At 40.0% G+C, this 22241-nt stretch overlaps 2 protein-coding genes and 1 long non-coding RNA gene across 7 annotated transcripts in view; 2 read left to right on the top strand and 1 right to left on the bottom strand.

The window, feature by feature from the left end:
• The window catches only part of ODR4 (odr-4 GPCR localization factor homolog), a 29793-nt gene extending 24119 nt beyond the window's left edge, over positions 1-5674 (top strand). For all 5 annotated transcript variants that reach the window (XM_038414206.2, XM_043490700.1, XM_043490702.1 and 2 more), the window contains exons 13-14: positions 1804-1896; positions 4656-5674. In XM_038414206.2, coding sequence (XP_038270134.1) covers positions 1804-1896; positions 4656-4723 — 161 coding nt within the window. In that variant the 3' untranslated portion in view covers positions 4724-5674. The remainder of the gene's footprint in view (positions 1-1803; positions 1897-4655) is intronic.
• Positions 5675-5751: 77 nt separating this feature from the next.
• LOC122455499 lies at positions 5752-9678 on the top strand. The gene is made up of 2 exons (XR_006273718.1): positions 5752-8253; positions 8633-9678. It is a non-coding gene; the product is annotated as an uncharacterized LOC122455499 (long non-coding RNA).
• Positions 9679-13780: 4102 nt separating this feature from the next.
• Positions 13781-22241, bottom strand: part of PDC (phosducin) — a 36628-nt gene continuing 28167 nt past the window's right edge. The window contains exons 2-4 of the mRNA XM_038414235.2: positions 17576-17653; positions 15844-16004; positions 13781-14794 (exon numbers count right to left, since the gene is read on the bottom strand). Of these exons, the coding sequence (XP_038270163.1) occupies positions 14267-14794; positions 15844-16004; positions 17576-17636 (750 nt within the window). The 5' untranslated portion in view covers positions 17637-17653 and the 3' untranslated portion in view covers positions 13781-14266. The remainder of the gene's footprint in view (positions 14795-15843; positions 16005-17575; positions 17654-22241) is intronic.

Consider the following 22241-nt stretch of genomic DNA (forward strand, 5'->3'; position numbering starts at 1 on the left):
TTACCTGTAACAATAATAGGTTAAATATTTTCACATCTAAATGCTGGTTTTTATGGTCTCCTTTATAACTATTTCCAGTCATGATTTAAAAAAAAAAATACTCTATGCAGCCTTGCATTTCTACTACTGCCAACAGCACAAGGACACAAAGTGCAGTAAAACAAACAAAACTGAAGGTTGTCTTTCATTCTAAGAAAAAATAATGTAGTTTCTTCTTGTAAAGCCCCAGTTTAGGATCCAGTTCTATGGACGATTATGTACCTGAGTAACTACTCATTTCAGTTTTCCCAGTTGTTCCATTGACTTAAATGGAACCACTTAAGTGAGTAATGTTATGTGCTTAAATCTTAACTTCTAGCCCTGAGTTTCTAAAACTTCTTGGAGTAGAGGTTCTGGGAAAAATTGTGAAAAATGACTTCAGCTCCTAAGTGTCAAAGTTACTGTTGAAAATGGGCCTTAGGAATGTCACTTAAATGCTTTTTTCACAGTTTTTTACCTTTTTGTCTCTAACTGGTTTGTATAGCACTTAGCATTCTTTTGGTGCTAAGCTGCTGTTTCTATTATTACTAATAAGAGCTGTCATACTAGACCTGGTCCATTTTTCCCAGTGTCCTGTCTCCAACAGTGGCCTGTACCAGAGCTTCATAATTGCCGTTCTGTACACTCTCCCTGGAGTTATCCATACCTGTTTTTCACTCCCAGCTCCTGGTCATCAGATGTATAGGATTGCCTTGAGCATGGGGTTGAGTGCTTAATGATCTTGACTAATAGCCATTGATGGACCTATCTTCCGTGAACTTAACAAGGTCCTTTTTGAACCCTTTTAAACTTTTGGACATCACAACATCATAGCAATGAGTTCTACAGGTTGGTTGTGCATTATGTGGAAAAAGTACTTCCTCTTGTTTGTATTAAACCTGCAGCCTATTTCATTGGGTGACTCCTGGTTTTTGTGTGTATGATGTGGTAAATAACACTTTCTTCCCCCCACACCATTCATGATTTTAAAGACTTCTATCTCCCCCGTATTCCCCCATTTGTCTCTTTTTCTAAGCTGAATAGCCCTAATCTTTTAGACTCTCCTCATATAGAAGCCATTCTGTACCCTTGATCACCTTTTTTGTCCTTCTCTGGACCTTTTCCAGTTCCTGTGTCCTTCTTGAGACTGGGTGACCAGAATTGGACACAGTATTCAAGGTGCACATGGATTTATATAGTGGCATGATGTTTTCTGTCTTACTTTCTATCCTTTTCATAACAATGCTTGACGTACAATAGTATGTCTCTTTGATCACTGCTGCACTTGGAGCAGAAGTTTTCAAAGAACTATCCATAGTGTCTCCAAGATCTCTCTTGGGTGATAACAGCTATTTTAAAACCCATCGTATATTTGTGTGTTTTTTCCAATGTGCATTACTTTGCACATATCTAGGTTGAATGTCATCTACCATTTTGTTGCCTAGTCACCCAATTTTGTTAGATCCCTTTGTAACTTCTTGCAATCTGCTTTTGAGTTAACTATCTTGAATAATTTTGTATTGTCTGCAAACTTCGCCGCTTCACTGTTCACCCCTTTTTCCAGATCATTGATGAATAGGTTGAATAGCACAAGTTTCAGTACAGGTACCTCATTACTACTGATAATAATACAAAATGGTCAATATAGTCCACTGGTAGAGCAGATCGGGAATTATAAACTTAATGTCCTATTTGTATTATTGTGATTGCAAAATATAGGTGTGTATTATAAACTGTGAATGAATACTTGGTTTTGCTAAACTTTTATCTCTCAATTTCGTGCAGTTGATATAAATCCACCTGTCAACAACACAGATGACACACAACAGATACAATTGACAAAAGCAACGCTGCTATCGAAACTTCAACAAAACATGGGTATGTTACCTCCAATAAGCCCATTAAGGCACTGTAGAACTGACAAGTATAGTCTTTCACTGTCATTTGCTCCCACAGTATTGGTAGTATTTTCAGAATGTGAGGACATAGTAAACGGCATAATTTAGTTTACGGTTTAAAGCACAGAGTTAGTAAAGCGGGGGGTGGGGGGAAGGTGACTTGTTCTTCAGTGGGCTTAAGCCAAATAGTTATGTGCTTGCTAAAAGTTGAGATTGGGGCGGGGGGGGGGGAGGAGTTATTTGGCTCACTCTTCAAAGGCTCAGTTTTGCAATTGTGTGTGTGTGTGTGTGTGTATTCGCTGAGCCAAGCAATAGCATGCTTAGTGGCCAAGTGGTGCTTGTGGAGCCAACCGCTGAAGTTGGTTAGTGGACACTTTTCTCTACAATGTGTATCATTGTTTGTTTGATCTGCAGCTTCGATTGTCTTAAAGACCCCAATGGTGCTAGTTGGCTGCACCAGAGGCCTTTGCCAGTCCGGAATTAGTTAAGAAAGGCCCAGGTCGAAGCCAGATGGGCGAGCAATAGGGTCTGTGACAAGGAACCGATTGGTGGTTGATATTAATCACCAGTCTTCCCACTACAGGGACTCCACTATCACGTCCTGGCATGGCAGCCTCAAACACAGTGGGTGTCGTGAGGAAAGATGTATAGCTAGTGGGTTAAAAAGGTTTTTGAACAAGGGCAAGCTTGGATTGGCACATACCTTCTCAAGCAGCTTACCAGCTGCAATCTCCCTCCTGATGTGAGGGGGAGCAATGTGGCTCAACTGGAAGCCATGGAAGATGAGTTGGTCGGAGACTTCCTGTGGTGATGCATACGGTTGAGAGGAGTTGCGTTTCAACAAGTTTGGTGCTTGCCAATCATCTCCATACTGATGCACAGTGCTTTGCTACTGAGTACGCGATGGCAAGGGCTGAGGTCCTTAGGGTTGGAGCATCTACTCTCTATGAAGAACCTTCCAGTTTGCTGAGAAGGTTGTTGTGTGTCTTGACCTTCACTGCTTTCTTGCTCAGGTGGCTTTTGTATGTCAGTGTTTGGTCAAGGGTCACACCTAAGTAAACTGGATATGCTTCAGCCTCTGGCCATCCATTATGATGTTCAATTCCCTATTAATGTTGACATGTGGAGGTGGAATATGTTAGAGACTGTCTTGTTGGTGCTAGACTGAAGGCGCGCCATGTTTTATAGTAGTTGGCCAGCTTTGCAGCATCATTACGCAGGATCTTTTTCAGTTCTGAGAAGGTCAGAGCCTGTAGCCCAGAGCAGATGTTGTCTGCATAGATGAACTTCTGGACCGGATTGGTGGCACTCTGGCTCTGATCTAGCCATGCACTTAAGATCATACTCTAAGGATGTGAGTAGTCCTGTTGGCATCTGAGTCTCGTGCTTAAAGTTAAACATGTATGTATGTATGTATGTATGTATGTATGTATGTATGTATGTATGATGTGCTTTGCTACATCGGGACCAAAGTGTTCAGCATTTTGTCCAAAGTCCATTTTGGATAAAGTCCAAAGCAAATAATGAAATATTGATGGGGCGTTTGATATTTGAAAAGAAGCTTTAATCTTGATGAGAGAAACAATATAGTAGCAGTGATTTTAAATATTACATCAGTAGTCTTTTAAAAATATTTCCCCAGATGGGAGTTGTAGGTGATCAGCATATCTCAGAATCAGAACCAGATCTAAGTTGCACAAAACAGATAATAAGGAAAACTTCACTCAAAACAAGTGGCTGAGGTAGCCCTATTGCTTTCTGGGAAGCCACCATTTTTATAACCTCTCTTTTGACAATCAAGGAAGAGAGAGCAGGCAAGTGGCTTCTTCCAAGGTGCATTGAATGAATATATGAATTAGTTCATAGCAGTGCTCATGCGGCTATCGCTATGCTGCTTGCAAGGATGAGCTGTGCTATCTTGGTAATGAATTCCAGCCATCATAGAAGTCTTTCCTCAATCAACATTGTATTATAGTCCCTGGTGCAGACATCAAGCTGGTGAGCAAAGAAATTGTAGTAAATCTTGATGAAAATCTGTCCTTCTTAAAATGTGGATTTATACTTGGTATTTGATTAGTCAGTGGAACAACTACAACACCAACTTAAAGCCTACTTATCACTACATTTGTTTTTATTTAATATTTTTACAAGTAACACCTAAGTTTTCTGTAAATTGGAGATTAAAAATATATATATTTTGTTTGCTTGTTTGTTTAATTTGTGCATATGACAATTCTTTCCTCTCGACATTTAGCCAGTTTTGCCCTGCTTGTGCATAACAACACTGGGGAGAAACATTTTAAAACAATAGGAAAATGTGAATGTAAAACTACAAAAGCAGTATCTGAAACATTTAATTCATGTATTGGAATTTTAAGTTTGTTTGTGCCCCTTTTTATCCATAACCTTTAATCTGAGAGTCCGTTTGGTATCATCAAGCCATAACTTAGAGTTAATGCGTTTAGGCTTTTGGTGATCTGGCCCATAAGAGTAGAGTTTATGATTAATTGAATCTCTGAAGAACTTTGCACTCTGAAAAATTATTTATGTAGATTGTCTTGTAAAATTAATTTCTATGACTAACAATAATGTAATCTGATCTTTAGGCCTTGTAGTGCTACTCAGCAATGTTAAAAATGACTCTTATTGTTCCCACTTTTCCTTTTCTTCACACCCTGCCTTGTGGTGATTGTACTCTCCTCTTCACTCATGGAAGTTGTATTTCCTTTGTCCTTTTAGGTGTGGTAATAGCAGCTGCAGTCGCAATCTTTGCAGTAACCTTCTCCTTTAATTACTTCAGTGACTAGGCTCCAAGCAAAAGAAGCAGTCTAATCATCATGGGAACACTGACCAATATTCACATTAATACAAGGTGGAAGCTTCAAAGATTTCATATGTTAGCAACTAAACATGTTGCCTAAAATACACCAGTTAGGTGTGTTCTAATTGTAGTGATATATTCATGTTGTTTCAACATGCAAATACTGTAGGTGGATCAGATATCCAGGAAACTGAAGGTATATATCATTGATGGAAATTGCCTGTAAAATAGCATTATTTTCCAGGAAGAATTCTTTCAAAAAAGAAAAAAAAACCAAACATTTTCCCAGCTACTTGATTACAATTTCATTGTTAAAAGCTTAACTGTATTTTTCAAGAGACATTTTCAAGGTTGTTGGATCTTAACGTTTGCCCTTTTTTAATTATTCACTATGACAGGTCTCTCCTTAAGGAATCCTTTAACGCTGATGTGGGCTAAAGTGCTGTTAAGTATTTTAAAAAAAAAAAAAAAAAAAAGACAAGAATTGAAACCCTGGCCCCATTGCAATCAATTGGCTAAACCCTGATTTCAGTGGCACCAGAATTTCACTCCATATATTCTTTTTGTTAAAGCATGTGCATCCAGTGGAGTAGCTAGGTGGAGCAAACAGGGGCAGCGGACATAAAAAAAAGGTGCCACCCGCCTGTACTCAGCATGTGGCGCTCCGGGTCCTCGGTGGCACTGAAGACCAAAATGCTGCCAGGGACCCGGAGCGCGTGAAGGCCCCCGCCGAGGTGGAGCACTGCCGGGTGATTAAAGTTAAAAAAGGCGCCTATAAATTAAAAAGGTGCCATTTGTGCTCAGAAGGGGAACGGCTGCTCCTTCCCCCCCCCCCCCACCTATGCACTGGGTGCATCAGGTTGGTTAACTGATGTAATAAATATGCAAATAGTTTGTAGCAGCCCCAAAATCCCATTTTAGGCCAACACACACTATATAAATATCTTGGCTCAAGCATCATAAACAGAAATCAATGAAATAATTAAACCTCTCAGATGTATGGTTAATTTATATATGCTTCTTTTTTCATCATGATCTGACTTATCCATCCAATCCTGATTGACTCATTCCCCTCTTTCCGTTAAAGATATATCCGATAATTCCCCAGATATTCAAATCCCAAATATGCAGACAGGCATGAATAATTTTATAAGTTTTTTAGAGGCTGATAAATAATTAAGGTTTTTAAGATATGAATGAGAGGTAAGTCTGTGCTATCTTTAAAGTATATTATTGCTTTCCCCAAGGAAAAATGTTTGACACCAGGTTAACAAATATCACTTTTATACAAAAGTTGTTGGCATTCATGTAGTTAGAGTTACTATATAAACTGATATGTACCAGATTGAACGGTATTTAACCTTTGTAACTAAGCTTAATGAGTTTATATGCAAAGGTACTGAAATTGCAGGAAGAAATCGGAAAGCTTTGAGCCTACCGCATAATCAAGCATAAAATATTAGGAAACTTTGAACAAAAGGTAACTTGCAAATGAAATATTAAAATTCATAGCCTGTTCATTTGATTTTTATATTCCCTAAACAACAAACCCAGTAAAAGAAAAATTTGATGTTCAGATTTGTGCAATTACTGCTGTGTTGTAAAGATCAAGAAAAGCTTAGACTGATTTTTAGAGTAAACTGCAGCTATAAAAAGCATTCTCTTCATTAAGCATTAGTAACGCACTAAATTTGAACGTTATAGGAATTCTTTGTAATTGTTGGCCAAAGGCTAAATTTCAGACTTGGAGCATGGTTGAGGCCTGTATTAGGCAGTGGTGGCCTCTCTAATGTACTCTTTTTTTCTTCTCACTGCATTGTTTGAATGGAGCAACTTGAAGGGCGAAGAGGAAAACAAGGCCCCTTATAGCAGAGTGCAGGGATGCCCTCCTGCAGCAAATTTATTTTGCAGATATGTGTGCTATTTGACATAAATCTGATGGATTCCACAGGCAAAGTAGAATTATGACAAAGTATCTTCTTAATGAGCCAGGGACAAATCAATAATGGCAGGAATGGTTCAGCAATCTCAAGACTTTTTTTGAAATTTAAAAAAAAAAAAAAAAAAAACTGCTCCTCACAAGTCTGCTCCTGTCTCCTGAGAGAATGGTAGGAAGACATCAGTCTGTCCTCCTAGTTATGAGTAGGTACTTTATTCCTTCCCCACTTCTGGCTGCTAAAAGAAGGTGGACCTTGGACTTTGGTACCTAAATTATCTCTTTTCTCCCCTGGGTCTCTCAGTTGAGAACATAGTGGAGGCACTCAAGAAAGGAAAAGAGTGGCTGCCAGGGCATTCTCCAGTAGGGGTCCTTGACTTTGGCATTTGATTTCTCACCTACCAAAAATAAAATCTCTTGGTCAGCCAGGGCCCAGGTTTGTTAATAAAGAGCTGGATGTGTGTATTTTTGGGATAAGTCATCTTGCAAAGGTTAATTCTTTTAAAATAGTAATCTGTGAAATATGTTAATTGTTGATGGCTGGTATTGTGATGACTTAGTCAAAATATAGCTTTTTAAATAAAGAGTGATCTTTTCTGAATATTAATTAAAACTAGGCAATGTGAAAATATTTTATTACTGTTCTTATTGTGTATATGTATAAACAAGTCCGCTCCATACCTGCTTTGTACATTACATGCTTTGTACATTATTCTCATAATTATTCTCGTTTGTTCGTATTTTGCCTACATAGATGGTGAACACTGAGACTGGTAAACTGTTGTTTCATGTGAAATGCCAAACAAAGCTTTAGTGAGTGATTAATAAATGCTCCTCACAAACATCTGTCTGAGGTATACAAGCAAGTCTATCCCCATTTTTACATGTGGGGAAATTGAGCCTGACACACCACAAGGAGTCAATATTGGAGTTGGGATTAGAATTTGTGAGTTCATGGCTCTTGTTTGTCTACTCAGATCAACCCTCTCTCCTTAACTCTAATGTCACCGTGCTTTTTATTAGGGCACGTCTGCACTAGGAGCATCTTACCGGTATAAGAAAACTGGTATAGTGTACAGGCAAAGTTTTTCTTTGAGTCCGGCCACTCCGTTTTTGCCACCGCCCCGCCTCCATGAGCAAAATGGACTATACTAGTAAAAGTGCGGTTTTGCTGATATAACTGCATATGCCCTAGGGGCTTCAACATAGCAGTGCCAGCCAGTCTGGGATCACATCTCTTCATGTCCCTGACTGACCTAGCGAAGTCTAGTCAGAGCATTTAAATAATTCTTTATAGATTTTGAAGTTCACGTCTCTCCTGCACTTAAAAAAACTAAATTGCAACTCTCTATCACTTTCCCCCTCAATTTGTTACCTTTATCCCACACAAATTTGTGTGTAAATCCTCTTATTTTTACAGAATTGTGAAGGATTAAAGAATATGGTGAATTCAATTAATTCAGTCATATGAAGAGTTTCCTGTGCTTGTAATGTTCTCGTTGGTACCATAGGTTGAGAGAGATGATCCATATTGTGATTTAGGATTTTATTGAAGTTTACTGAAAATGCGTTCATTGAAGGTTAGTTCTGAAAATAATGAAGCAATAGATGATGCAGTGGCAGGGATAGGTTGCTGTTTCTGTATCTAAGGTTTTGTTCTTTGGGATTTCTTGTACTCCAGATCTGCCTCAAATTAACATGGCCAGTGCAGCCTTTTGAAAGTAGTAATATTTCAAATAAATAATTGAGTGCTCCATTTTAGGGGAAAAAAATCCATATCTGAAATTAGTGAAATGAGGTCAAAGGATTGTTTCTGAAAAAAATGAAGCCCCCCCATTATAAAGTGAATTTAAGTTCAAAATTTCTAATGTGCCTTCATATGTGTACCCAGACATACTAATGTTTATCTTCAGTGGGGAAAGTCTAAGACATAACTATTCTCTGCTCATTTATTTTCAGAATCCAGCCATTAAAAGTGAGGTGGGGAAGTAGAAAGCCTCAGAATATGGCATTTGAGGATATCACAATCTAATTCAGCAGAGGAGTATTTTATTGAGCCAAGAATTTGCTTTATTATGCAGCATTCCAATAGTGGCTCAGCAATCTGGCTGCCAGCTGCCACTTGTAGCGTAAATCAGAGTTTAGCCATATTTGCTATTCCATGGATGCTTGGAAGTGGACCATATTTTATCCATATGTTTATTTCTTATTTAATACATCACCTAGATTTGTTTTATTTTATGCGGAGAGTGCTGACAATATGCTTGGTGTTGTCAGATGAATTATTTTAATAAAAGTGTACATAATGGATTTAGCAAAGCCTGACACATATGTTTAAGATTTGGGAGTGGACACTGAGGAATTGAAATAGCCTAAGGTGAAACACCAGGTATAACGCAAGGCTAACCTTGAAGTTTTTTCTTTCTTGTTGAGCAATGGGCAGGGAAAACCTAATACTTTGCTCCTTGATGAATGAATGGAAGTAAATTAATAAATACCTCTCCAGTGATCATTGCGAAGTCAGTTAACATCTCCACAAGAACTGAGCCCAGCAAACATCCTGCCCTTAGGAAACAGTGGGTGAAGTAAGCAACAAACCTTGCCTGCCTCTTGTGTGGACTACCTGCAACTCTCACTACAGAAAGGTGGAATGTGATCTGAGAACTGTGGGGACAAGAGAAGGGAGATTGCTTAGCTTTTTAGCATTTAACGCTACAATTGCCTTACTAACTATAGTAGCCTAAGAAAATAGGGAAATGGGCATTTTTAAAAAGAGGAAGAAGTCAGGACTGAGAATAAAACAAAAATGATAGGGACTATTTATTAGTGGTTCACTCTTTCTCTCTCATGCCTATACCCTTGCAAGATCTAACCTTTCACTATGAGGCATATAGTATTTCTGAAGGATCCAGTTGAAATCTGAGGTCCCCCTCACTTGAATTATAATGAAGATTTTTCAGGTGAGACCTACATATTCATTTGCTTGTCTCCACTGATACATCTGGGGAAAAAAAATCTAGTAATAAGCCCTCAGTTGGAACTGCTGGGTGTTCCACACTTACAAAAACCTGGCCAATTATTGTACGGAGGTATGTACGTTTAGGTGCTGCAGGTTTGAAAACCTTGGTCCACGCTCCTATATAAATCTTGTATTTATTTTCCTTGCCTGTCACATACTAATCTTTGTTGGTTTGGCAGTTTTACTTTAAATATAGTGGCTTCAAATTATTGTACATTATATAGCTGTTGGTTGAATTTTGTGCTAAAGTACATGGGTAACTACTGAAATCAATGAAGTTAAACTGGTGAAACCTAGAGAAGAACTTGGGCCTCAGAGGACTTGTGTATGCTAGGAACCATAATTTTCCACTGGTACAGATGTACTGCTTATGGCAGGGCTGAGGGCTACAACAATCATAATGCCTGAGCTCTGTCTACACTAGGATCTACTATTGCTCACTCCAGTGGGGTGACACCAGATGTGAATTACAGGTCCCATTTTTACCAGTGTACACACACACAGCCAAAGTTGCTAGTTTTATTTCCCCTGATCCAAAGCTTATTGAAGCAAATGGATGGATTCCCATTGAATTCAATGGATTTCAGATTGGGGCTATAGATAGCAGGAAGTTGTGTTTCATGGGTTCATTAAATCTTTTACTCTTTGTCATTCAAGAATCTTGTATGCAATATGTGACTCAAATTCTGCCTCTCAGTGAGTCTTTCCTGGAGAAATGTTGATTAATGCTGTGATCAAAGCTTTGCTTTCAAGTTTGGTTAGTCATGATCACCTTCTGTGGAGTGTTGTTGCTAGTAATATTTGGATGCTGCATTGGCACCACATGGATGTTTCATTGTGATAGTTATGGGTTAAAGGAATCCTCAGGGATATCCTGCTGAAGCACTCATGATCTGCCTCTTAAGTTGAAATGTGGTGGTTTATTTCCTATAACCAGCTATAGATGCAGCTTCTGACTTATTTTATATTTTATTTTTGTGTTAGATGGGAGGGAAAAGCAGCGTGCTGCTTCATCAGAAATGATCATTTCCTTCCCTTCACTGTTGCGTTCTCTCTCCTCTGTGCCACAGATCAGTATTTTGTTAATTTCCTTCTCACCACCACTCTGCATGGGATAATAATTATTCACCTCATGCTACTGCTAAAGAGGAAAGAGCCCAATACCTGGTGGTAATTGTTCCAAAAAAACACACCCAGGCCCTTACTCACCGGAATAGAAATGTTACATGAGATCAGCTGGGATTACTTTTAGCTCGGGATGAAATGTGAGGGGGTAGAGAACAGAAAGGGGCTGCTTTGAAAGAGCCACGTGCTGCCTGCATTATTCCACCAAGCACCATAGTGGAGGATTTGACTAATGTAAAATACCAACTATACTTGACAATTCTTGGAGAATTTATGTCTTCCGCATTGTGTCATTTAAGTTCTAGGTTGAAAAGAAAATTATCAATCATTTTTATAGTGTGAAATAGTCTAAATAGTAGTTCAGATTGAAACGGGAGTGCAAGTGGATTTATGTTTGAAAGTTAGGGAACCGGCATTTATTTATATTGTTCATGAATCTCATCTTGTGTGCTAAGTGTTTTATCTGTCTATCAATATGTGTAATGCACTTACATGCTGCTTTCTCTATTTACCACCCTCCCTCCTTTTGAAATGAAGTCTGCCATTAGACATGCTTTCTGGTAATATTCATTGCAAGTCAGCAGGCAAAAAGCAAAGTGGGTTTTCAAAGTTACCTAAACCAGGCATAAACCCCATTTGAATGACTTTTTTTTTTTATTTTAAAAAGGAACATATTTTAAGTTTGAAGTTCAAAATAAGTTTTAAAAGGCTATGTTTTGCAAACCTCCATATTGTATTGCTCTACAGGCAAATGGTGTCACTTTGACTTCATATGTAACATTTTTCTGGATGATTGCAAGTGAGAAAAAAATATATTCGAACAGTAACAAATCAAGGAGTTGATGTTGGAGTTGTGCCAATGAATGTTCTGCATGTGGCTGGGGCACTAAGATTAGGAGGATTAATAGACATCTACATGCTCAGCTCCCATCAAAATCAATTGGAATTCTGCACATGGAGCATTTGATCTGACCTTGAACGTAAAGGGAAACTTGCTAGTCTAGTTTTGTTGTCCATGGTGAATAAAATTCAAAAAGCTAGCAAACAGTAGCAATGATGAAATGTAAGCTAGGTTGGTAAACGTGTAAATCTTAATAACCTGAGGTGATGTCAGTAACAATCAAACCACTCGGCCTCAAATCATGCTAATGAGCAATATCAAAATGTGACAAATGGACAACTTGTGTTTCATTGTATTTTGTGCCATAATTGACATTCTTAAGTGGTTTTAACTATAAAACCTAAGGAACTTTTCTCAGTGAAAGAGAGAACAAATCATTCAGTGCATTGACCCTGCATTCCTTTAGTCCAAACAGCCTCTTTGTTTCCCCACATGTCCCTTTTAATAACATGTTTCAAATTTGAGTTGGGTGAACTTTTTTTTTTTTTTTTTTCCCCTAAGGAGTTGGAAACCTTTCTGGTAATTCCTCGTAAGGATCATTATGATACATTTTACTTTCATATTTGTTATTGATGTTTTGGTTCTTTGTTAAGCTTTATTCATATTAATTACATAAACAAAGATAATTGCTCAGGAATCACAAATGTTTAAAATAAGTAACATCAATGGTCAGAACATGTTACACCACCATACTAAAAAGCAGCTGATTAATCTCTTTGTTAATGCAAACTTTAAGTCTCTTTTGATATTATTTTCTCAAGAAGAGATCTTGTTTCAGCAATGAGCTAATCCATATTTTCACAATTAAAAGTTAAATACAAAACCAAATATTTAAGTGTTCTATATTTCTTATGTATGTAACTCGTGAACATTCACAGCCCAGATACCGATTTATCTTTAACATTACTGGGTGAAATTCTAGCCCCGTGGAAATAAGTGGGAGTTTTGCAAGTGATTTCAATCAGGTGATGATCTTGCATATAGTCCCTTCCTTGCTGTAGATATGTAGGGTGGCTTCTTAATTTTTTCACAAACTACTCCTGAGGGCAGTCTGCACTTAAAAAATTAAAAATTCTGCAAATTTTTGCAAATTTTATTTGTTAAATGTGGCAGCTCCAGCATGGCATTGAGAAGCACAGATCACTGGCTGCACAGAGGTGGGAGATCACTCTGCAGCTCCCCCTGGAACATGGACTCAGCAGTGCACCCAACCCTCATACAGCGCAAGGACCAGGCCTGCCCTAGAAACACCCCAGGGCCCTGCCCCTCTGTGCCAGATGCAGCCAGGGTCCAAGTGTGGAGGGGCACAGTGTGTGGGTGGGGTCCAAGTGTGGGTTGAGAGGGTTCTGTTCGGGGCAATCTGGGTGTAGGCGGCTCACTGGGTGATCTGGCTGCACAGGTGCTTGTTGGGGGGGTTCTGGGTGCAATGGTAATGGGATGCTGCAGGGAGGGGGGTCGAGGTGAAGGTGGTTGGGGCTCAGCCAGGGGGTCATGGTGTGGGAGGGATAGAGCTTGGTAGAGAGGTCTGGGAAGCTGTGGAGGAATCCAGATGTTGGGAGAGTGGGGCAGAGATCCAGTTGCAGCTGGTTGGCTCTCAGGGTGGTGGGAATCCTGGTGTGGGTGGCTCATTGGGGTGGTACCAGGGAAATGGGGCTTGTCAGGAGCGGTTCTGGGTCTGCAGGGGTGAAGCTCTGTAGGAGGGTCTGGTGCATGGGGGTTGGGTAGATGGGGGACCTCCCCCTGCACAGTGATACCTCCCCCTACAGCTGAGGAGTGATGGGTGCAGGAAGCACTGGGGAAGGGGGCGGGGAGTTTGCAGAGCTTCCTACAGCCTGGGAAGAAATGTGGGGGTGGGTCTGACCCAGCCCCGGAGGCCAAGCAGGGGAAGAGGAAGTCCTGTCCTGTCCTCCCCAGCCCAGCCGGGACTACCAGCTAAGCCTGGCACAGGGTAGGAGCCACCAACTGGGTCTTCCCCAGTCCCGCCCCACAATGATTTACCTCTCTGCCAGCTGCCCTGGGCACCTGAAACATACTACTGGGGAGGATTGTGTGACTGCTCTTGTGGCTTCCCCCTCAAAGCAATTTTTCTGTGGGGAATCAAAAAAAAAAAATCTGCAGTGACATAAATTCTGCACATGGGCATTGGCGCAGAATTCCCGCAGGAGTTGCATACACTGAAGGAGTTTCGAAGGGCCTGATTCTGTTCTGACTGACATTAGATGCTAACCTTCTTTTGGCTTTAGTGGGCCCAGGATTGGCCTAAATTACCTTTTAAGACCTGTGTCTAACGTAAAACCTATGATTGTCACCTGCATTTTCTCCTAATTTTGTTATTAGTGGAGATTGCATAGAAACAAATGTGTAGGCCTGCTAGATGTGCTTTAAATAAAGTTCACATACTGATAGTTAAGAAATATTTATATATGTATATCTTACGTATAAAGTAATGAGCACACACAGGCTTCTCTAAACGATCATGGGTTCTGCTGAGATCCAATTGCAATACATGGAGAAATAGGAGATAATGAAGGGCTATATCCCTCTCTAATTATTCAATATCTTGATCATCTGTATTGCCATTTCCAAGTGCTGGAATCTCCTTTTCGGGTAGCAGCCCATACTCATGTAGGAAAGATTCCACATCCACAGCAAAAAATTCCTCCCTGAAGTGTTCAGTAATGCTAATAAAATTGCTCAGAAGCTCCCCTCCCTTGTAGACAAGCAAGGTTGGGAGCACATCAGTTGAGAAACGGTCTCCAGCACCTGTGTTAGATGCCTTTATCTTACAGAATCTCATTGTGGAGTATTCTGCAGCAAGGCAAGTTAAGCTGTTGTTTAGCGCCTCGCAGCCCTTGATGCTGTCTTCATAAATGTGAACAATGACCAGGACGGTTTTTCGCTCTTTCTCAATGACTTCCAGGAACTGTTCCCCATTTTGCAGCTCATACAGATAGCCATATCTGGGCCCAAAGCTCAGCCTCTGATGCATATCCTGCATGCAGCGTTTGCGGTATTTTTGTAGGCAGCTTTCATCCTCTTGCTCATCATGGATGAGCTCATACTCCTGCATACTCATCTGTGAATAGTAAGAGAGCATTATATTACTGAATGGATCTATATATTCACTGAACAAGGAGGGGAACGATGTTGCCTATGGAACCCCACATAAGACCCTTGGGTAGAAGAATAATTGTGCAAAACTGCCCTTTGGGGAATCTTGAGAGAGGAATTAAGCCATTGAATGGAAACCCCATCTCTCTCTTTACTTGGGTGTACAGGTGAATGGTATTGAAAGCAACTGACATATCTAATAATATCAGCAAGGACACATTGGGTGAAATCTTGGCCCCACTAAAGTCAGTGGGAGTTCTGCCAGTGACTTCAGTAGGGTCAGAATTTCACCCCGGTCTTTATCTGTTTTCAGGGGGAAATAATTTACCAAGGCAATCAAAACAGTCTATGCATGGTACCCATATTGACAAGAGTGGAAAAAAATCTGAGACAGCTAGATACCACGAGAATTATCTCACCACAGTCTTCTCATTAACCTTAATTAAGGGTAGAAGATTCAGCACTGGTCAACAGTTGGCCAGATTGTCGGAATCAAGTGGTGTATTCTATTTTGTGTGCGTTTTGGGTCAGTTGCTTCCATCTTTCTACTAAGTAGTTCTTTACTCTCTGAGTAGTCTCATTTTCTTCAGTGGGACTACTTGCAATGCAAAATACTACTCAGTGTGGGCAAGAATAGCATAATCTGCCCCTTCATGATCTCTCTGTATTTTATTTATAATAATTCAAATGCCTTGTCGCTTTCAATAGGCCCCAATTTAAATTTCAGCAACTAATGCGAACATGTATCACACAGTCCTTCTCACATTCAACATACTTTATAAACATTGACTTCACAATGTTACTTTGAGGTAGTTCAGTATTGTCCCAGTTTGCAGCTGAGGAAAACTGAGATGGAGATGTTAAGTGATTTGTACAAAGACACAAAGGAAGTTGGAATCAATGGCAATTAAATTCAGTAGTTTCTGGTTTCTCCTGTGCTTATACCACATTTTTCTTGTTTTCATGTTTTGTACAGAATCATTAATTCGCTTATGTTTTCTTTTCTCTTGTTACCTTACGGCTAAATCTCTCTCTGGTGTCTTTATCATCTTTACTGAGAGATCTGTGTGGTGAAGACATTTGTCTGAGGATCTCTTTCTTGCTCAAAGGAAGGGAATCTCTGTCTTCACTTTCTAATTTAAACTTTCTCCAGTCATTGATCACGCCTTTGGGCCCTAGGAGAGAGAAAGATCTGTAATTATTTGGTTTTGGTTGTTAGTTTCAGAAAGACGGTATCTTTGAACACAGGGCATATTTAAAGACCTTCTACTGCACTGCAAAACAAGAGGTCAGAACACTGAGACTTTATAGCCCATATCTATGCCATTGAAATGTATGTCTCAGTCAATGCTGAAATATTTCTGATTACAGAACTAAAATCAAAATCTACTCTCTAGAGCTGGTTGATTAAACAGTAAAACATCTTGCAAAAATATTTTGAAAATGTCAAATGGTTCCAAAAACTGCATCTAGCTAGTTTGAAAAAAAATATCAGAGGAAAACTTGTCAAATTTTCAGGGTGGTATGTGGTGGTTGTTCAGTGAAATTTGAATTTGCACCAAAAATTCAAAAATGTCAAGCATTCTCCCTTCAGAGCTACTAAACTGCTAGTTGGTGGGGTCTTTTTGCATTCAGTGAGTGTCTTGTTTTATGATTGTGAATTAAACAATTATCATAATCTTTGAGAGCAAAGGCTCTAAATATCATATTAAAGAGCCACACGTAAAAAGAGAGCATGTGCCACCCAATAAGATGGGAAAAAGATATAGGCTAAACATTTCCAAAAACAGGAACCAACAATTAGGAGTCTAAATAAATGGCCTGAATTCCAAAAGTGGTGAGCACCCAGAAACTCCTAATATCTCAGTGGATGATCTTGAGTGCTCAGCACATTTGAAATTCAGGTTACATATTTAGGCTACTATATTCCTGTTAAGCTTCTAACTTTAGGGTCCTTTTTTGAAATCTCAGCCCAGGTCAACAGTGCTGATTTGGGAAGGAATTGTAAGAAGAGGTGTTGCAAGGGGTAGGGCTGAATAAAGTGCACAGGAACATCTGGGGCACAAAGAGAAAAACAAGCTGTGTAGAACATATGTTTCCATGCTCCCTGAGTACAGTGACAGCACTCACATAAACAATAGTCAGTAGATACTGGAAAAAGAAAAGAAGAATGTATCCAACCAAAGATGGTTTAAAGCTTTTACTGGATATATTATGCTATGACAAAAGGGTTTGTGGATGAATTTTTAGCTAAGATTTCTCCTCCAAACAAATTGAGAGCTTTAAGATTTCACTTTACACTTTTGCTTGTCACACTAAGAGGCATTAATGTCTCTGGCAAAGACATATGGGAAGCAAGATTCCCAGATTTCGGCCTTTTTGACTGAAAACATATAACCCATTGCGAGTGGGTTACAGTTGTTTTCAGTACAAAGGAATAAAGGAGATCATTAATGACTGAGGCAAAGGAGCCTACATCAAATTTGCATTGAACAACGCCACTGCTGCTTTGGTGTCCTGTGCAGCCATTTGCTTCAAGCACCAATAAGGCTGGCTCTGAATTCAATCCTGCATAACCGTCCAGTCAAGAGGGGTGTGAATTAGTCATAAAAATGTTTTCATTGGATCCTGAGTATACCTGAATATACCTGTGCAAGGCATTCTGAATTCCAGTCAGCAAATGAAAATTACAGGCTTCCACATGGATTAATTTTTAACAATGTCCCTTAACTTTTTGTTTCTTTACCTGTATGTGTAGCCTGCCCTTCAAAATCTTGTTCCAAACTGGCACTCTTTTGCTCTTCCATAACTGTCACTCAATTGGCTAAAATGACACAGAAAATAATGAAAAACATGACAGATGAGTTGTAAGTTTTACAGCTGGTTATAGTACAATGTATAATTTCCTGCTGCTTTTAGATATCAGTGCAGCTCCAAGTCGGTAATTAAAGCATATGTAATCTTAATTTAATTATAGTTCTCTTAACCTCATAAAAAGCAATTAGGACAACGTATCAGTCTGCATTATTAAAAGTGTCTGTACCTAGGCTAATTTAAAATATGAGGGTGTTCTTTTTCCTAAATCTTATTGTGTCCTATAAATCAGCAGGAAATATGAGTAATCTAGAGAAGAATAGAGGTAGTAAAATTTGCTGGAATTATACTCATTGCAAATGTGTCCCATTTTTGTCTGAAAACCATTCAGTAACAGATCCTGATTCCTACAATCATATTTATTTTCTTAATTATTCACCAAATAGCTCCTATGCAATACATTCTCCATCCTGCACTTTCAGAGTTTATTAGAGACGACTGAGCCAAACCTCAATACCTTGTGTCTGTACCGATTATCTCTTAAACATCCAGGGCTAGATCCTCTGACTTGGCTGGGCTGCACTTGTTGCATGCTGGGAAAGATGAGGCAAAGGTGGCTTTAAGCCACTTTTATGCTCCCTCAATCATGGAGCTGTCAGGGGACCTGGCTGGTTCCTGCTGTAAATTAAAGCCGCCTCAGGGCTATATGGTCAGCTGGGAATCAGTGAGGTAACCTAGTGATGTCTCTTTCCCCCATGTCATGTCCCCTGAACTTTGTGTGTGTGTGTGTCAGTGTGTCAGAGCACTATGATGACTCTCTTCCATGCAAGGATTCTCCTTTCCATGAAGAATTCTCAGACAGATACGCTGACTTTGACTACTTTGCACTGCCAGAGTGGTACAAGGCGACTGGATCAGACTGGGCCATTGGGTTGCAAAATGAGCTGATTTGGGCAGTATACTTTTTTTTTTTTCCTGAAAGGCAATTTTTTTTTAACAGAAATATTGTGACTTTTGTGAGCACTGAGAACCTACTAGCACTTTTACATAGGAATAGTAAAGGTACCAATTCCTAATTCATCTGTTTACTTACCCAGTGCTGACAAGGCATATTATTCAACCTAATTGCTACTATATGCTTTGAGGTGAACCTTTTCATCTTCCCTCTAGTAGAAACATTGCACCCTTCTATTCAAAAACTGTAAATGGAGTTTGAGCTATAAGCATTTTCCACATGAAAGACCAATGTCAGAAACTCGGAGAAATGAAGATGCCATTCTGTCTAGTCTTATTTCCCACTTTTTCTCTGCAGATATAACTTGGTACTTGATACTTTGCCCTGTACTTGTGCCCTATGAGAATATTTTTCTCTGGCTTGTGCTACAAAGTCAGCTCTGCAAAGTCACTGTCAAGTAAATATGTTGTTAAATTTTGACCAGGTAATTAATGCCAGAGTTAAAAAGCTGATAGTAAGTAAAAATAGAGTGATTTTCATTTTAGATAGTGTTCATAAAGAAATGCACCTTATTTTTTTGCCAACTCCAATGTTTCTGTAACAAATCTGTGCTTTTCATGGTAAAATAGCATAATGTAATACCTCCTAAGGTGGATACGCTGCTGCTTGTGTATGTGAGTTTCAAGGGGAGGTAATTTAGCAAATGTAGTGATAAATTCTTCAGGGCAAAAATTCTTGGTGCAAATAATTTATTCAAACTGGTACCTGGGCAACATTCTGATTCTGTGTTGAAGGGAAGCGGATAATGAAGTCTGATATTACTAAAATACCGCCTGTAGTATATGATAGAGCTATGCAGATACAAATTACTGTGAAATTGATTCCTTTTCTGTATTTCTGTAGTTGCTCACTTTATTTGCCAAATTTTGTGAACTATGTAGGTCCAAAAGTAGCATAAATACTGTGGTCAGCTATTCACAGGACCCTCTGAAAGTGAATTCCACATCCTGTTGCATGCCCTCCAGTAGAGCAGAGAATAGTGAACATATCAGAGATATATGACTACTGTGTAGATCCAAAAAGAAAAGGAGTACCGGTGGCACCTTAGAGACTAACAAATTTATTAGAGCATAAGCTTTCGTGAGCTACAGCTCACTTCATCGGATGCATTTGGTGGAAAAAACAGAGGAGAGATTTATATACACACACACACACACACACACACACACACACAGAGAGAGAACATGAAACAATCGGTTTATCATACACACTGTAAGGAGAGTGATCACTTAAGATAAGCCATCACCAACACGGCTAACCTGGTGGCAGAATTTTGTGACTTTGTCCTGACCCATAACTATTTCACATTTGGTGACAATGTCTACCTTCAAATCAGCGGCACTGCGATGGGTACCCGCATGGCCCCACAGTATGCCAACATTTTTATGGCTGACTTAGAACAACGCTTCCTCAGCTCTCGTCCCCTAATGCCCCTACTCTACTTGCGCTACCTTGATGACATCTTCATCATCTGGACCCCTGGAAAAGAAGCTCTTGAGGAATTCCACCATGATTTCAACAATTTCCATCCCACCATCAACCTCAGCCTGGACCAGTCCACACAAGAGATCCACTTCCTGGACACTACGGTGCTAATAAGCGATGGTCACATAACCACCACCCTATATCGGAAACCTACTGACCGCTATTCCTACCTACATGCCTCTAGCTTCATCCAGATCATACCACTCGATCCATTGTCTACAGCCAAGCGCTACGATATACCCGCATTTGCTCCAACCCCTCAGACAGAGACAAACACCTACAAGATCTCTATCATGCCTTCCTACAACTACAATACCCACCTGCTGAAGTGAAGAAACAGATTGACAGAGCCAGAAGAGTACCCAGAAGTCACCTACTACAGGACAGGCCCAACAAAGAAAACAACAGAACGCCACTAGCCATCACCTTCAGCCCCCAACTAAAACCTCTCCAACGCATCATCAAGGATCTACAACCTATCCTGAAGGACGAGCCATCACTCTCACAGATCTTGGGAGACAGACCAGTCCTTGCTTACAGACAGCCCCCCAATCTGAAGCAAATACTCACCAGCAACCACACACCACACAACAGAACCACTAACCCAGGAACCTATCCTTGCAACAAAGCCCGTTGCCAACTCTGTCCACATATCTATTCAGGGGATACCATCATAGGGCCTAATCACATCAGCCACACTCTCAGAGGCTCGTTTACCTGCGCATCTACCAATGTGATATATGCCATCATGTGCCAGCAATGCCCCTCTGCCATGTACATTGGCCAAACTGGACAGTCTCTACGTAAAAGAATGAATGGACATAAATCAGACGTCAAGAATTATAACATTCAAAAACCAGTGGAGAACACTTCAATCTCTCTGGTCACTCGATCACAGATCTTAGAGTGGCTATCCTTCAACAAAAAAGCTTCAAAAACAGACTCCAACGAGAGACTGCTGATTGGAATTAATTTGCAAACTGGATACAATTAACTTAGGCTTGAATAGAGACTGGGAATGGATGAGTCATTACACAAAGTAAAATTATTTCCCCATGGTATTTCTCCCTCCCACCCCACCCCCCACTGTTCCTCTGATATTCTTGTTAACTGCTGGAATTAGCCTACCTTGCTTGTCACCATGAAAGGTTTTCCTCCTCCCCCCCCCCCCCCCCCCCCCCCCCGCTGCTGGTGATGGCTTATCTTAAGTGATCACTCTCCTTACAGTGTGTATGATAAACCCATTGTTTCATGTTCTCTCTGTGTGTGTGTGTGTGTGTGTGTGTGTGTGTGTATAAATCTCTCCTCTGTTTTTTCCACCAAATGCATCCGATGAAGTGAGCTGTAGCTCACGAAAGCTTATGCTCTAATAAATTTGTTAGTCTCTAAGGTGCCACCAGTACTCCTTTTTCTTTTTGCGAATACAGACTAACACGGCTGCTACTCTGAAACCTGTGTAGATCCACTAGGCCATAAAGGGGTAGTAGTGAAATGCATCTAAAAATCCCTCCCAGGACAGTCATTTGCAGTCTCTAATGCCAATGTCAGCAGCTAAGCTACTGGAGCCAAGGTTTCATCCTTTGCTCCATCAGAAAAACATGAGGGTTTTTAATGTGGATCCCTTTTATGTAGATTTTGCTTTTCCATTGCTTTTGGCCCTAAGTGCATCTAAAAATATAGAAGGAAAGCAAATAGTACAGTTAAGTGGATTTCCTGGCTGCTGCAGGTTTGAACCTGAGAAAGTTGACCACAACAAGAGTAAAGCAGCTTGAGTGGAAACATTGCATAACGGCATCAAAGTATGCTGTGTTTTTTAGAAAGTATATTTTATTGGTGTGTTGTACATAATGCATCCCAGAAAATTAGCTGAATCACTGAGTACTGCGAAAAGTATTTTCACATCATTTTAAGTGGTTTGGTTGTAAGACAACGAACAACATAAAACAGAAGTTTAGTGAGCTTAGCCTGGGATGGGGGGCCAGGAACTCCTGAGATGTAATCTTGGCTCTGCTACTGACTCACTCGGAGACCTTGGTGCACTATGGGAGAACTTTACTTGCCTACCTTAGCCAGGTATTGTGAGAATGAATTAGTTAAG

The sequence above is a fragment of the Dermochelys coriacea genome, chromosome 8 (genome assembly GCF_009764565.3).
Source record: "Dermochelys coriacea isolate rDerCor1 chromosome 8, rDerCor1.pri.v4, whole genome shotgun sequence".
Classification (NCBI taxonomy): domain Eukaryota; kingdom Metazoa; phylum Chordata; order Testudines; family Dermochelyidae; genus Dermochelys; species Dermochelys coriacea.